This window comes from Lepisma saccharinum, chromosome 1 (assembly GCF_977018435.1).
Source record: "Lepisma saccharinum chromosome 1, izLepSacc3.1, whole genome shotgun sequence".
Lineage (NCBI taxonomy): Eukaryota > Metazoa > Arthropoda > Insecta > Zygentoma > Lepismatidae > Lepisma > Lepisma saccharinum.
Window position 1 is genome coordinate 174863725 of NC_139229.1, and position 18268 is coordinate 174881992.

The 18268-nt window shown below is 39.5% G+C and overlaps 1 protein-coding gene across 1 annotated transcript in view; it reads left to right on the forward strand.

The window, feature by feature from the left end:
• Positions 1–1245: 1245 nt before the first annotated feature.
• LOC146004316 (uncharacterized) overlaps positions 1246–18268 on the forward strand; it is a 170117-nt gene continuing 153094 nt past the window's right edge. Inside the window, exon 1 of the mRNA XM_083143072.1 lies at positions 1246–1831. Within this exon, the coding sequence (XP_082999198.1) occupies positions 1765–1831 (67 nt within the window). The 5' untranslated portion in view covers positions 1246–1764. The remainder of the gene's footprint in view (positions 1832–18268) is intronic.

Consider the following 18268-nt stretch of genomic DNA (forward strand, 5'->3'; position numbering starts at 1 on the left):
ATGCTGAGGAGCCAAGGATTCCACGTCCGAACCAACGGCGGATTCAGAAGTTACAGTTGGGAGGGGCGAATTTCAGGCGGGTACCTTACCTCGCAGATAATCGATTCTAACCTACACTTGCAGGAACATGACTTCTAGGTTCTGAAGATTAGAGTATTGATTTGCAAAAATGGGGGTCCAGGGCTGGAATAGATGGTTCTTTTTGTCTGTCGTTGCCACGGAAAATCGAACGATTAGATATGGGTTAAATAAATTAAACAAATACCTATTCTCTTAAGGGGTCTACGGTTCGATACCGTTTTGAGGCATATTGCACACTGGTTTGGATCAAAATTTAGGTTTGAGTTTTTTTTGTTTAATATCCACTTTATGCACAGGTAGTCTAAGCGGGACAGAACCTACAGTTTAAAGAAGCATCCGACCCACCAAGTGCCTCCAGTGGATATTGAACAAAAGACCTCTTGATTAGAAGGTGACAAAGTTAGCAGTGCTCCGTCGATAAGGCCAAAGAACCTAATTTAACTGTAGGTCGAAATCTGATTATCCCATCATGAGCATAACATTGATTTAAATCAATTTTTTTAAAAAAAAAATATTCGGGAGCCTGTTAAACTTGGTGATAAAAGGCAGAATATTTGAGTCTTCAAAAATATTAGGCACAATAATATTCTCAAAAACCTGCAGCTCGGAGGGGGCGATCGCTCCTGTGGCCCTCTTCGTGGATCCGCGTCTGGTTCGAACCCTGGGCAAGGCATGAGTGTGTCACGGTCACTTCTGGGTTGTAACGATCCTATTGAGTTGCTATTGGATTGTTGGAAATCAGATGTGCCCGTTACTGTGCCGTTTATCCATCGATTTCATCACCCATTCTCATCGTCACGATAAGCCCGAGAGATAGAGAAGCGACGTAAAATTATCTAATTGAAAAGAAAGAAGAAGCAAAACGGTAAATAACGTCCGAAAGTCTACTGTCATTAGTTTTCGTACTGAAAGGTGCATTGCCACCATTAATTATTTTCAATCCCTAACGCATAAAATCAAATCGGTAGGACAGAACCTTGTTTGCAGTCAAATAATCCCGTAAGCATCGGCCCATCGACAAGGCTTCAAAACGTATTTGTGTATTCAGCGTGACAAGGTACCGCTCGACCGCAACCAATGAAAGGATCCGGCTCCGGTGACGTCACGTCTGGTCGGCTCGCTGCTGCTCCTCTGCGCGCAAGAACCCGCAGACGAACAGGTGGTGTTGTTATAGCAACAGGCGAAGCGGCTTCCCAGCGACAGCGCGGAGGTGTGCACTCCCATCGCTGGAATACAAACAGGTGGTGATCCAAGACTCCACCTTTGTGGCTCCGTCCTTGCAAGTTTGTGGAAGTTTACTCACGGCTGTGGTGCGTTCGTTGCTTCGTATGACTTTATACGGTGTTTAAAACCAAACCGATTTCGGCCTTAGCGCCACACAGGGAGACACTCGCAAGCATAGAAGAGATTTGTGAAAGTGTTTTGGGTGCTGAAGGCAACTGTAGGAAGTGGTTTCTCTGCATACCGTTTCTGGAAGCTAAAAATAGAGGTTTTACTTCTTTTTTTTTTGCCTTCCAAGGCTACAAACAACTTGTGCCAAGAACTGACTCTGTTTGAACCCTCGGAATTACTTGGTTTTCAAATGGGTGTCGTTTGTCTGTGTGGGATTCTCTTGCAGCGGGCGAAACTGTGCCTTGCATTTGCTTGAGTGTGTATGGGCTCTGTGAAGTGATTTTGTTGAAAATGAATCCCTTCGTGTTTCTGTTGTGGACGCTTCTTCTAGGACTTTTCCAGGATGCCCATGGACAAGGTGAGTACCCAGATTTAGCCCCACATTCATAGAATTTCGATTAGCCTATGTGCCAGTAAGATATTTGCCAATTATTTTTGCATGAACAGAGATAATATTGGCTTAATATGTACCTTCCTGATCACTATTGTAAATATCTGTTAGGATTTGAAAACAATGTTGGTGTCGGTCCCTTCCCTGATAAGCAGTAGTGTGGCCAAGAATCCCGTAAAAATGGGGAGAGTAAAACTATTATTTTTAACATGCCACAATGGTAACGTCCCCCTTCTTTTCGCGTATTTAACTTTTTAAAAGTTGTCTGAGGTAATAGGGTGTATTGTCATTGTCACGCCAATGTGCACGCCGATTGATGTGCCATATTGTTACTGTTTTGAATATGTATACGAATATACATTTCCCAGCGCAGTACACTGACAATTTCCTCGCACAGAACAACGTGGATTATGTCCTTCACTTAATTTATCATAAAAGTTTTATGATCTGTAGCTTCATCTCCTTGTCTGCTCTGTACGTACCTTGTGTAATTTATGTGCTTATAATATGCATAAAATGCGTCTATATTTCATTTTACGTCGCGCGATAAATTGATCTTTATCACGATTTTCAGCGTTTCATGCAAATTTACTCTTTTTACGCGCATGTGGCGAAAAAATAAGGTGAAAATTGGAAATTTGCAGCTACGATTTCTTGTAATCGTGCCTCATTTTTAGCTTTATGCTCAGAAGAGTTGTCAGAGTATTTCAAAATAATTTCATTGTTTCATGCAAATTTGGTTCCTTTTTTAAGCCTTTCAGTTCATGGTTTAAAATTTTCAAAAGTGCTTATAAACCTAAATTCAAACTCGTCAATTGGCTAACTGTTCTTATTTATAGCCATTAATCTTGACAAAAATGTCACATGTCTTTCACTGAATGTTATGTAATATAAATCAGGATTTCTGTAGAAATATTGTTCTTTTGGCAATTAACAAGGCTCTTTGTAGTCCAAAACATGTTATATGTTGATAATTTTGGGAATTCAGGCGTGCAAGTGCTGTACAGAAAGCTAACAAGTACGAATTGAGAAAACTTAGGATTTTAGTACCGAGACAGCTTTTTAAATATATGTAGAACTTCTTAATAAATAACCTGTCAATCACCCTCTTGGTATCTACGAACAAGTTGCATGTTAGAGCAATTTTGCTTTGGGCTGTATTTTCATGTGGCATGTAGTCAAGTTTACAAGCGTTTCAAACAAAAAGACTGGGTGTCGTCTCAATTGTTCTAGTCTTGAATTTTTAACTGTTACCTCAGTCTAATCTCGATACCATCCCTATTTTACTTTATGTAATAGACTTTTCATTATACATTCTTAATAACATTCCATGAATGTCATTTGAAGTTATTAGGAATACGATCCCAGAACAAACTCTTATCTCAAGCGTGGTGTAGGTAATGCTACCATATTCCCAGACCCTGAAATCGTTTTTTTTTTTCGTTTTGCAAAGTTCACTGAAACTACAAATCCGATGGGAGTGGGAGAAACGGGTTTATGGGAGGGTTGGAAAACGACTTGACCGGTAATTCTGTAATGCATTCATTCCCTCCTTTCTCCTTTCCTGCTGAAGCTGCTGTAAACATACCAGAAACTGTGAAACCATTAGAGTGAAATTATTTTTTATATGTATTTATTATTATATGTCGCTTCTCTGTTTATTAGGCAATTACCTAAATATAGATGAAGATGATTGATGAGCAGATACAATCCTTGAACGAAAAATCACAAAGGAATACCCATGTCGGGAAAATGAAATGCCAGTGTAAAAAACATACAAACACCTCGAAAATTTGTTCACTTTGATATAAAAAAGTTTTTGACCTATTTTTGAGGCAATCTAAGTGACAAAATAAATTCAAATGTATTTCGCACATGTTGGAACTAATTACAATAAATAATTTATGGATACATATCACCAGTGATTCTGATAAGAAGCAAATAAAATGCCTGAGTATGTGCTAAAAAGAGCTCGGTACATTTTCATGCGCTGGCTGCAGTTAGAAAAAGGTCGGAACGGGATGAACATAAAGGGCTGTCACAACCACTTCATGTTATTTCGTTCTGATACCTATATGTTACTACCAGTGGCGGCGAGGAAGGCAGTTGCCCCCCACACTAAGCTAATCTTATATACAAAGGGAATTATATTGTCTTTGCCCCCCCCCCACCCAAGTTTTGATACCTTGCACCCCGGTTTTGGAACCAAATCGCCGCCATTGGTTACAACATTGGAAATATCAGAAATATAACGATACGATTGATACCAAGTCAGCGGTAACTATGTAATGCCACATTGTGTGACAGTTTACACTCCTTTTCACAATATAATATCTTCGGCTACATTAAGTCAGAATTTCCGATTTCATCAATGTGCGCTTAATACTACTGTTTGCTCAAAAGTGGTAAGTGTGCGATTTTTTTTTTTTGTTTCTTTATTTGGTTTATTTTACTTCGCTTTTCTGTCACTTGTGGCTAATAGCGAAGACGAGAATGAGAGATGATATGATGAAATTGATGAGGGTACAGTCACAAGGAACGCCCAGGTCCGGATTCGAACCAGAGACCGTGGCGTCGTAGCACGCTATGATAACCGTTCCGCCATGGATGCCGACGTGTGTTGGTTTCATAGGACACTTTGTTAGTATATATTTGCTAATCAATCACGACTGCATTAAGTGGCATCGGTGCCTTGTGACATTGATGGATTTGAATTTTGATATGACTCTAAGTTTTGTGCTGCGAGGCGGGAATCGATACTAAAGTTAAGTTAAGGTGCTCACTTCGGAAGGAGATATACAAGACGTGACATTTCTGAGAGAAGGCTGTCTTCAAAGCAGACGCTAGAAGTTCCACTAATGACATTAAAGTGTTTTCGTGACAACAGTTTGTTTCCAAGAAACTGTCGTCGTCGTAACAGATTGTTGGGATTTCAGAGGGTGAAGAGGAAAGTGATGAGATAGTCTGCCTGAGTTCAGATGTCAGCATTTTCTCACGGGAACCTGTAGAAAACAATGGGGAGTTGATAGTTGCGCTGGTCTTGCAAACGTTTGACACTTTGCTGTTTGTTGATATGGACCACACCTAACTTTTCATTTCAATTCAGCATATAGTTCTATTGTTGGCACTCGTATTCCGTAGATCGCTGATTCAAAACCTCATCTGACCGTTGCAATAAAAAAAAAAAAATCCAAGAAATACTCTTCTTAGGATGGCAGTCTTTCCTTTAGTACTCCACGAAGTTGATTCCTAAACTACGCTTTTGTCCGTTCTAGGTCTAGAATGGCAATGTGCAATTAAGGAGTGGGAGATTTTTATCTTACATCATTCTTACACTATTCTGCCTCTTTAGGATGATCCTGAATATGGGAATGAATTGTGATTATATGAAATTGATAAAGTGACACTCGCAAAGGACACATATGTCCACGCCAGGATTCGAATCTGGAACCGTAAGTGAAGAGAGTCTGGACCAAGCATGCAATCAACGCGCACGGCAAATGAGATGGCTTAAGGAGCTGATTGGGTGTGGGGGGAGGGTTTGAAAGTGACTGTTTCAGTAGACATGTGCCATATCCTTTAGTACTTCTTTCTTTGCTTTTCAGATACAATGCTCAGAAACCAGTCATTGGTCGACGGTATGATAATTTTCTATCCGATTTAATATCACATTTTACTTTAAAATAAAGAGTAGTAGCCTAGATAAGTCCTATCTTTATTGTTAAACACATCATAACAGTCTGAAGAATGAGAATGAAACTCGCAGCTTCACCCATAGTCTTAATTAAAAAGTTTTAATACCGGTGTTAAGGAGCTATCGACTGCGTAATGAATATTCAATAACGCGTTGTACCACAGATAAGGGTATACTCATCGAATATTGGAGTTTCTTATGCATGGATGGAAGTTTTGTCTATGAACATTGTACTTGAGCAAGTAATAACCTCTTGCTGGTAAAGGAGGCTTAGCTATTTTGCATATCACTGTTTGAAACGATTGAGTTTAAAGAGATGCTTTTTAGCATTTCAGAGCACATCTACGTTGCATATCGACAGCATCCAACACGATTCGTCCATTAGACGTAAGCTCTTTAAATCTTTAACACCTACAGGCTTATCGGAGAAAGGCGCGACGAAACCTATTTATTTCTGTGCTGTGTTGCCTTGCCTTAGGTGTCAAAAGTACAGCTACACACACCTCTGCTTTCGATTTCTCACACCACGTCGCTAGTTAACTTTCCATGCTAGATTGCATCTTCAATTATGCACCCATCTTGCGAGCCAACGGGTTCTTGACCTGTCACGCAACAAGCAAACAATGAAAACGTGTCGTTTCTCCCATCTCTTCTTCCTTCATTTATGTTAAATAGCTTTTGCTAGCATTAAGTGATAACCGTTGCCTCAAATTACTCCAATCAAAATTACAGTCTATGAGCAATGTTCGGCAATACTAAGTTTCGATGCACTGAATTGCAGACTTACTTTGTTGTTTACTGTCATTGTTCTTACGTGCTCTTTCGCTCGTCGAAGTCATTTATTGTGCGTGTGAAATGGACGCTGCGTTTTTACAACTCGAGGGAATATCAACAGCTTGAAATGTAGCACCACAGCAGATAAGATCGTTCATTGGAAAAAATAAGTATAAGGCTTTATGTGCAACCTACAGAACACAGTAAAAAGTATCTAGCGTGTAACGTCGTGTACATAATTTATATGTACATTCAGGTTTGACCATACATTGTAGCTATTGCAGAACTAGGAGAGTGTGTGGAAGGGGGTGAGGTACGATTGTCTCTCCTGGGGTGTTCTGAAAGTGTACAAAATTACATCTTCATAATAACAAATCGAATCGATCACAAAGTATGACCAGACTTAATTACTTATTCTCAGGATGCAATTTAAATCTCCATAGATAATGGTTAATTTCCACTCCAAAAGGAATAGGATAGTAATTTTTAAAAAATAACTCAAAGGTTTATTTTAGACTTTAAAATTATATCTGCACAACTGTTCTCAAAGGAAATAACTTGTCCTAATTTTTATGTTTCATCAGTTCACACACTTATAGTTCTTTTAACTACTGGGGAATTAAACATCACGTATTAAGCTTCTTGTAAAACAATACTGTTATTACACATAACATTACACATAAACCTATCCAGAGATCACTTGGCTGATATCCCGAGAGAACTTCTTCATCTTCAACAATACTTTTATTATTGGATCTTAATAGTAACGCATGAATAAAGCATAATGAAATAAGTGGCTCGTGTAATGAGAAAATCTATAGGTTTGCACAGCTGTACACATCCACCATTCAATGTTTCATTTGATTTAAAAGAAAGTGTGAATTTTCATTCTTGTAGAACAGATACAGTTGTCCAGATCAATAATAGTATAAGACTAAATCTAAAATTCTGTGATTAGCTATCAATGGAACATATTGTATTTATCGAGTGATGCAGTTTTATTCCGGGCAGTTTTAATGCCTTCCATATCCATTCATAATAATGCAAGTTTGTAGCAAGCTAACAATTATTTGAAACCAAATATTTTACTAATCATTTAGAGAATTTGTGTGTCTTTCTAAAGTTACTAAGATTTTGTTTCTAGAAAACATAATTGAAAATAATAAATACGATGCTGTGAATGCTATTGATAATATAAATTGAGAACCCAAAACATATTTTCCAAAAGTATCGCCAAGTTTGCGTTTAGCGTACATTGTGAAGCACCGCCAGACATGGCTAAGAGGGGAAGACATGTATGGCATGATACGTTGAAGAGGAAACAATCGTTCGGTTAATGAGATATTAAGGTTTGAATTAATAATAATACATGTTCATAATTTTTGGGTAGTTTTATCACAGGGACAGTAATAAATCGTACAGTTGACTCCGCCCCTTCCTCACTTATAATGAGGTACGAATGAAAAGCTGGTACGTGACTGCCATAAATGTATTTCATTATGCATGTAACAGTAGGTGCCTGCTTTGTTTTTCCTTAACCCACTGTTGAGCAACTATGATGGTTCCACTGCTTGCGTCGCTCACGGGAAGAAATAAAACACCGGCAGAATACGGGGTATGTGCTAAAAGCATAGACAATGCCAATCAAGCCATATACGTGTGGAGTGTGTTGACTTTTTTGAATGGTAATTCAGAAATATTGGTTTCACCGTTTTGAAAGCTATTACGATGAACACACGCACAATCTAATGCAACCGAGTGAGCAGGAACTTTCTCCTAAAGCTATTCATTCCAATATTCTTCATTTTGTTCCCAATTAAGATAATAGGAATTACGCTAGGAGGCTTATGAAAGGGAAATTTCGTACGAAGAAGACAATTGTTACGTCGTGGTAACAATCGTAATTATCTTCGTTCGCATGAGTTATGGATGTGTTTCCGTGAGGTGATTCCCTTGCTAGTCAACTCTTCTTTCTTTGATCTTGTCTTGATTATGTAACATCATATATCTGTGACGAGTGATGACAGTACTGCAAAGCTTAGATGCAATTTGCGCTACGGGAGCTTTCCCAGTAAATAGCAACTCGGACGAGGAGGACTTAATCGTAGTCAACCAGTAGCGATGCCAAAATAAAAGAGGGGGTCGGTGGGCAGATGGGAATAATCACAGAAATCTTGTAAGAAATTGTTCAGTGGCGCTTTATCGTTATAAGTGTTCAGCAAAAAGGCAAATCATCTTGAGATACTGTATGTTTACTTACAAGAAAGCTTTCTACACTGTTAGAAGTTAATGTGAAATTAAAAGAACAATATTCTGCCGTTAAAATTTAAGTCTGTGTATCAATTTACAAAAAAGGGACGCAGCCACTGGAGCGTACGCAAGGGGGTTGATGGGGCTACAACTCTCCCGAAATTTTAAATACATATTCGTATACTGTTGGTGGTGGGGACACCGCAACAAGTGCCTGCTTTCAAGGTAGGTCTAGGTTAGGAAAACTTACAATTACGTGCACTACACGATATCTTACTTAATGTATAAAATAACTTAGTGAGAGGCAGGAAGGTAGCCAGGGGGTGGGTTCTGGGGGCTGAAGCTTTCCCCCAATTTCCTGCAAATATATAACTTAAGTAGTATATATATTGCTAATTAATTTTACTTCATTAGCAGGATTAAACATCTTGTATAATAAGTTGTAATATGCTGAGAAATTCAGGGTTTCTACTCCTCACAATGTTTCTCCTTCACATGGCGGCTGCTGATAAGGGATGAGCCCCCTCCGAAATAAAATTCTGGCTCCGGGCCTGGTGAGAGGTGAAGAATGCGGTCTTTAAAAAAACAATGTAATAAGAACAGCACAAGAAATACGTATCTGCATAGACATCGTCGGTAAACATTCCTTGCTGAAATTCCCTTTATGTACTCATACACCTTTAACGTTTCACTCAGTTCACATAGAATCTTAAAGATATTGTCGATAAGTCTTTACTTAACCGCTCTCTAACTGATTTTTTATTAGTAATAATAAGGTTTTCCTGAAACTTCACACTCAAACTTAGCTGTAAACTTTCTCAGCTTGCATTTGCATTCAAAGAGAAAACAAAGGCTACAGTAAAGATGTACTTTTTCAATATCTGCAAGAAGTTATCATATATGACGCAGTAATGGTGTAGATTACGGCACGTGGTTAGTAGAGTTTCACCTCAATAAATTGTTAATGATTTGGTTATCTGTTTCTATCTAATTGTCCATTATTTAGAAGAGCTTTCTGTTTACTGATTTCTTTATGTATGGTGTGTACGTTATGGAGATAAACTGTACGTAAATCATTTCTTCAGACGCCACGTTTAAAGCTATATAATTGAAACATGACTTGGTTGGCACGAGCTTGCCGTGAAATCATAAAGCATATTGTTTCTATATGTTATGGAATGCAGAAGTTTTCTTGAATATTTATATCTCCTGGTCACTTAAAACACGTGGAACATAAAGGGTTTATTACTGCTTCGGTAAATACACAGTTGAACGATCGTAAACTTGGTTATTTTGCTTAAGACTTGGCTGCACCAGAGTATGCAGTTGCATACTAATGGGCCATTATATGCTCAATTGTATTGTGTGCATCCTCTTGTATCTGAACGTTGCTCGGTTTCTGTTAAAATTACATTTATCTATGATTACACTATAAATTATGCTTGTTATATTTGCGTGTTAATTAAACGAACAAATCCGTAGTTTAACGCTGATCATGAGAATGAAATAATGATCATGATGAGTAATGTGAGTGGAGACATAACAGCTTAAAACTTGGGGACCGGGCAGCCAAACCCAACTGTAGAATTATAATAGATTCGGTGTCATGGCGGAGGACGGTATCTGTTTATTTTAAAGCTTGCTAAAGTGCTTTTTTTTCGTTTCACCTATTTTTCAGAATATCTCTGAGAATAGTATATTGGACAATTAACTGGAATAATAAGTGCCTCAAACTGATATCTACAGAGTAAATTACAAAATTATTATTATTATTATATACTATGTTATTTGGGGAAAATATGCTTTATTAAATGGATTTTACAGCTTCGATATGCATTTTGTATCATTTTTTTTTTTTTGCATGCTGCACATTTCACTAAATTTCAGAACCATAGTCCAACATGTTATTTTTCTGTTATTTCCGTAAAAGTGCGAGTATGGGATATAAATATATAATCATGGGGTAGAGCCCAGGAGGAAGTTGCTTCCTTACCTTATGGACTAGTACGTCACTCGGAACAAAGTTCAGAGGGCACCACGTTGATAATAGCAAAACATTTTATTCATTCTTGACCAGTACTTTTTCAAAATTCACCGTTCTACTCCTTTTTACTTGTGACGTAATATTGCAAGAATTCCCCGCCTAACCAAACCTAAGTATTCATGGCGATTAAGGTAAACTTTACATCCCTATACGATGTCCTCCTCCGCATCAATCAAATAGTTATATTTGTATCTTAGCACGCCTGTTTTCATAGCAAACGTGACGCCCACTAAGCCGCCGGAGAAGTGGAAACAGAACTCAAAAGACCCCCTTCCGGCGTCTCAGTGGGCGATAACCTGGAGACTTCTGGATCGGAAATTCCGGCTTCCGTTCCGGGCTCTTCCCTGTAGTGGGCGTTGTTACACCATTTGATTTCAATAGAAGCCGACAACAGAAGTTCTGTTGCCAGATATTTCCGTGTTTCGCCGGGTCTCGGTGGGCGTCAGGTAAAGCTTTACATTTCAAATATTCCATAACATAAAAGCTGTTAAGTGCAATCTTACGTTTAAGACTTGTGCTAAAATTAAGCCTCAAAGAGCTTATGCAACGGTTTTATCGAAACGGAATCTCTTGGTTCTACTATGTTAACTTTCCTACCCGCTGTTGATATCACCGTCATTCTTGGCGTCGCTACAGCCATCTGCCAGCCTTGGAGCTGTTTCGTAATTCAGTAGAGGCTCCTTAAACAAGGAGATGCCTTATCATTCCTATAACCTGGCGAGCTTAATTGAGAAAAAGACGTTTTGCCTTCACAGAACGCCGCTTCCCAACGAACAGAACGAGAGGCGAAAGTGGATGCAGATTTCATTGAAGAGAAGCCAACGTGATGAAACCACGAAGTCCGCTGAATAATGATGGCAGGGAGAGGAGGGGGAGGGAATGAATAACATGACGATCTGATAAATCGTTTTTACAACACGCTATTCTGTTCTCTTTTTTTTCTGTTTTGTTTCCGACGCAGGCGCCTGCGTAAATTGATGTTTGCACTGATGCATTGTGTGTTGGGTTGGGGAACTGCCATTGTTTGATGTCATGTAAAGTAAATGGCGCGATGCGAATGCATTTGGTTCTCCTTAAGATACGAATCATTGTTTCGTTTTGGAAAACTTCGATTAGGGGGGGGGCAGTTGCCACCCACTTTTTGCCACTTTTGCCCCCGCACTATGCTAAACCTTGTCTACCAAGGTAAAGTAAACTGTCCTTGTCACGACCAATTTTGAAACACAATCGCCGCCACTGCCTTTGGTGAAGTGGTTAGCGTAGAGCGCTTCGAACCCCCACATTTCTGAGAATCGATAACAGTTGTCGTCTGTTCATTTCCGCCAGGTTAACGCATTGGAGGATATTTTCATGACGAAAAGTAACGTTATCAAAATTCCATATTGCGACCGTCTAGTCTGTCCTGCTAGCTCAAGCCCTGATGCTGATGGCTCTGGTATCGAGTGGCCCATATACAAGTATGAACGCGTGCGATACTCAAACCATAAACAGAACGTTTATACTAATATCAGGTCAAACTACAAAAAAAACTAGAGACAAGAGGAAATATACCTTTAATTAACAACTTAATTGTATTCCTGACCGTACGACGGAGTCCTGGGCCGCTTCCATATTCGGTTCGGATGTCTTCCTTGTTGCATCACTCCTTAATGCGTCATATCCAAACATCTCTTGTATCCACACTACTACATTGTTGCACACTCTATATTGTCTTGCCATTTTCCTGCTTCCATCATATTCTTAATGTCCTCATTGTGTGTCTTCCAAAGAAACCTCATCTTTTATTTCCCACGTTCTTTTACCTCTTATTTCCTCCATCCTTTTCATATTTCCTTAATAGCCATGTTTTTAAATCGTGATATTATTGAACCATAATGCATCTCTATGTAGGATTTCTTACACTATAGTGGTACTTTTGACATCATATCAGATCCTTCCCGTCTTTAAAACAAAACCTCCCCGGTGGCATCGCGTAAAGTCGTAGTCTTGTAAATAAGGGGTCCCGGGTTCGATACTCGGTGGACACACATAGTGGTTCGGATCCAATTAGCCTTACTGTGCATAAAGTGGACTTAAAACACAAACTCAATCAATCAAAGACTCAAACTTAAAAAGAGTTTGCCCCGCATTGCAGTCTTCTGTTTATTTCTGAGTTTGTCTCATCTCTGGTCTACCGCACTTTTAAAGCTACGTGTGTTTGCTAAATCTTCATTTCATATTCTAATCTTATTTTTCGTTCTTGTTAATTGTGTCCACTATAATTTGAGACAGTTTATGTTTAAACAATAAACAATATGCTATCTTTGTGTGACTTGCTTTTTCCTTTTATGTCCGAGCTATACGTGCTTAATTTGGTCGAACCTCAATAAACAAGTTACGCATAAATTCTTCTGGAAATTATCTACGCCATGTCGTTCCCCTGAGAATAATATGGGAATTGAATCACACGAGTCATCGCTAAGATTCGTTCCAAAAGAAAAAGAAACAATCCTTCCTTGAACGACAATGTGACCTCACCATCTAGATGACACGGTTTCACTTTGCACGCTCTGGAGGTAGTTGTTTATTTGCAGTGTCTTCTTTCCTTGCATCGTACTTGGCTATTCACAAGGACTGTGAAATCTGATATGCACTGGAAGGAGCTGCATTGAATTCATTACACGATACTTCTCATAGTACGTGGAGGAGTGAAAGCGGCCATATACACATTCAGGTCAAGAGCTGATTAAAGAAATTCTGCAGTTGACTTCTCAAATACTTGTTGCACAATGTGTTTACTTTTAAGTACGACAGCACTTTAAGTTTTCATCGACTATCATTGTAAAAATATACTGTTTTTTGTTATACGATTTCTCCTACTGTCACCCATAAAGATGTGTGAATTCCAATAGTTCATCAGACTTTTTCATATGGTTTTATACAGTGTGAGGTATAAGAACTGAAACAAGAACTACCACAAAGCACTTCCTTTCCGCTCACGTGTAGAATGCAAAATAAAAGAGAGTGGCAAATTGTAGTGGAGAACTTTCGTACAAGTATCTTTAGGGGCGACAGTTTAGTGTAAAAAGTATGGCGGAATGGAACGCCAAGCATGGCCTTACAAATACAGTTCAGTGTAACAGAACGCTCATTTGGGTGTTAATGCGGAAATGACGTTGCAGCACCATATTTGGTGTCTTGTTACACCATTGGACTGTCAAACAACACCAAGTATATACAAGACTATATCTTTCGATTGGGCATTGGGTGTTGGGTTGCACCAATTGTGGTGAGATAAGTTACCACCACTTGTGGTAGCTAGTCAACTCCATTTTGTTTCCGAGTCAATTGAATTTGGTTTCGAGTATATCTCACATTAAAATGTTAGCTTTTTGTCAATAAAATTATTACATAAAACGCATCTCATCTTTGCCTGATCCATAAGCACAACATAAGATCTTGCTTTCTCCATTAACATCCATTCCATTAACCCTTTGTTTTCCCAAGCTTCTTTTATTTTCCACTGTGCTTGTTAATTAGAAATACGAAGAAGCAATTCTTGGTTCACCCCTTGGAAAGTTACTTGGCAGCCAGAGCTTCACCCACTCCAGTCGTTCCACTTTCGCCATTTAGCGATCTTCGTTTTTAAGACTTTGGTATTGTCGTGGTCGCTTTTGTCCGTACGTGATACTTCCAGCCAGTATTTCAGCGGGAAACATATTGCAGGGTTTGAGTGGGGTGTGTGAGGAAAAAGTTAGTTACTCTTTTCTTCTTACTTAGAGCGATAACTCTGAGGACCAGGAAATGAATTTCTCTCAGTGACTGGTCGTGCAAACGTCAGGTTCTTTTGTTTAAGAAATTCGTGATGTTTAAACATCTTACAATCAATTGAAATTATTGCACTCCTAGATGCATCATCCCTTTATAAGCCAACACCTGCAACGTTGTTTTTAATTGAGTTACTCGTGGTCAGCGCATCGAACACCATCGTCGCTGTTATGTCTTCTCAAGTAGAGGGTGGCCCAAATAAGGGTGGCTAGTTACCCTCAAGATCAAGAGAGATTTAATTAAGGCTTTCAAAGAGGAACATACCCAGAGACCCTACAATGTCTGTGTGTGTGTGTGTAGAAAAGCAACGTAAATATCAAGTACAAAAGTAGAAAAATAATTAAATAATAAACATTCATATATGTTAAATAAATATTGTTTTAATATTCGAACCGTATATACTACTGTTATTTGAAATAATTACACAACTAAGGAATCTCTCAGACAGAAGCGACTAGCGGCACGCAGGTTTCACGCCAAAGTCTCAAGCGACAAGCTCGATGTGCCTGTTCAGTCTACAAGCAAGCATTCATCGCTCATGCGCGAAAAAACAGACCGAGATTGTTGTAGCTTTGGTTCGAAAGGTTGCATTGATTACTGAGGGTTTATTTCGAAGAGACGCTTAGGCCTCCCCGATGGCGCAGTGGTAGCGTCGTCGCCTTGTAATCAAGGGGTCCCGAGTTCGATACCCGGTGGAGGCACATAGTGGTTCGGATCCCACTTTAAACTGTAGGTCCAGTCCCGATTAACCTTTCTGTGCATAAAGTGGACTTAAAACACCATCTCAATCAATCAATCAAACCAAGAGACGCTTCTCGCCTCTAAAATTCCGCTTCGCTGAAAGTTGCCTAAAGGATGTAAGTAGTTTGTATATTCAATTTTGTATTCGTATTTTTTGTAATTTATACGTTGCTTTTCTGCCTGTTCGCGACAATGAGAACTAGTGATGAGTCGATGAAGGGGTCCACATGGAACACCCATGCCCAGGCATCGAATTGAATTTTTAGGCAACTTTATGCACGGTCGCACAGGGATCCGATCCACTTAGAGCCTCCACCGGGCTTTGAACCCGGCACTCTTGATTACAAGGCCACGACGTTACCATTACGCCATCGGGGAGACCCTACGAGATCGAAAGTCGACAACTTTATAGTTTTCAGAAATGAGGACTTCATGTCCATTGTTGTGATTCAATTGTTGCGTCCTTTTGGTGGAGAGGCGAGAGAGGATGGGACATTCTGACCACAAAAACCTATTTTAAAACCAATGAAGTTACAATTCGATTGATCGATTGACTTGGTTTATTTTACTTAGCTTTTGTGCCACTTTTGGCTAATTTGCGAAGATGGTGATGAGTGATGATGTGATGAAATTGATGAATGGACACTCACAAACATCCATGCCCAGGCCGGGATTCGAACCCGGGACTCCTGGCGTTGTAGCGCGATGTGTTAACTACTCCGCCACGGGGGCCGGCAGTTACAATTCGACAAAGAGCTCAAGAGCTTCCTGAAAAAAGAAGAAAGTGGGACGTGTTGACGAGAACGAAAGCGAAAAGCAACTGTCATATGGAAATTTGCAAGTTCCTTCCTTCGTTCTTTTTTTCCCCCTTGTTGCTTCTGCTACCGTCCGGACACCCCGAGGCGGCGCTAGAAACGAAAGCGAAGTTGCATAGCGAGTTACGAAACTGTTCTGCAGCTGCATGTAACAGGGCCACGCACGACAACTTCCGAGGCATATATGGCTGCAGCAATATAACTGTTTTGGTCTGGAATATAGTGAGAAATGACACAGATCCAGAACACCTCGGAAAGGGAAAGTAAACCGTGTATCAAGGATGCAAATAGAAAAAGGAGAGACGGACACCTCTGCACTGAGTACGTGCCTTCTCTGACCAGTAGACCGCATCGTGTTCATTAAGAATATAAATATATTAACTCCCGACTTAAAACTAACATCCGCCCATTAACGTGCCATTGTTCAATAAACTTTGATGGCTTCTTGCATTAGTTCTTTTTTTCCCCTCTTAATTAACAGATCGTAATATCTCTGATCGGTGCCAAGCGCGGATGTCATTTACTGTTCCTTCCTTGCCTCGCACCGGACAACAATATTGGTTTTCTACTTTCCATGTACATTTCACAACAGATCGTCCGTAAAGTCTTACGTTTGTCTTCCGTTTCATTCTCGCTTGGTACTCTAGTAAAGTGCTGCATCGAGGCTTTTTTGTTCGATCGTCTAATAGTTCGCACGAATGACGCTAGCTGGTTTACGGAATCGACCGTTACTTCGCTCGAGCGAATAACGCTCGAACATTCAAACTATCGGTATACGCTCGAAGCCCAGTAGTTCACGTACAACCGTAATTTGCCTGTGGTGGTAGTTGGCCTGCAAATATGCTTCGTGAAGTGCAAGACCCAGTGAAATTGAAACTAAACAGAACATAGTCATCATCTCCGTGTTAAAATGTAATTTAGTCCATCTTGCCAATACATAGCAATATATGAGAATGAATAGATGATTATGGGCTAAAACTACCAGGACGAATTTTTACACATATCGTATATTGTACCATTGAAATGATATTTGATATTCTATATATTCGAGCGAATCAAGCTCGAGCGTGGGAGATTCGATCGAGTTTGAGCGAACGAAAGTGGTCCAATGCAGTACTCTATACTGTAGTGTAATAGCTTCCATAATCACCCATAATTCCTGCTCTTAATACCGAGCCTGCCTCAAGTGTGAACAAGACTTCCACTCATTTTTTCAGATGCCCATCCCAACAAACCGATTATCTATTTTCGCTCTCACAGATCATACAATTCTGTTTCAAAAATTTACTTGTATTTTTCTTAAGGATGGAGCAGATCGATTTGTATCAACTGATACAGGCATGTTTGTATTTGTATTTTGTGTTTTTGTCTTTTATCGTCGCTTTTCTACCACTTTTGGCTAATCGATGAGGATGAGCAACGATATAATGATTGATGAAGGGAAGACGTAATTCATATTCCACGATTTTGAAAAGAAAATTTGTAAATAAGAGGTTCCTATATTAAAGCAAAATCCATTCCAGTCATCTGGTTACATGAATTAATTAAGAAGGCGAATGAACCATTCATGTTCTTCAAGGAACATTTGTAATTTTTTCTTTGCCGGACCCTGTGGCCGAGTGGTTAGCACATTGCGCTGCGACGCCAAGGATCCCGGGTTCGAATCTCGCTCGGGCTTGGTTGTTTGTGACTGTCCATTCATCAATTTCATCACTCATGCCCATCTTCGCAAATTAGCCAAGAGGCACAAAACGCGAAGTAAAATAAACTAAATCAATCAATCAATTCATTTTTCTTTCTTTTACTCACCTTGTCAATCGTTTCTTTATTTCTATCCTCTCTTTCTCGTGATTTACTTTCCTTCCTTTGTATCTCTTGCTTTTTATTTCTGTTCTGTTGTTGTTCTCTTTTTCATTAAAAATATTCTATATTACGATGACTCGTAAACATTACATGACATCACGCGATTTTCAATATGCGTGTGTGTTTCACTTCAACCAATTGATATTTACCGTCTTAGGTTTTGGTTTGGTTTGAGTTGGTGTTTTAAGTCCACTTTATGCACAGTAAGGCTAATCGGGACTGGACCTACAGTTTAAAGTGGGATCCGAACCACTTGTGCCTCCACCGGGTATCGAACCCGGGACCCCTTGATTACAAAGCAATGACGCTACCACTGCGCCATGTGAGAGGCCCTTACCGTATTAGGAAATGTTTCTGTGGGGGGACGTGTTAAGTGCAACTCTGCTTGCTTGATGTCACGGGCACGTCATATCAAA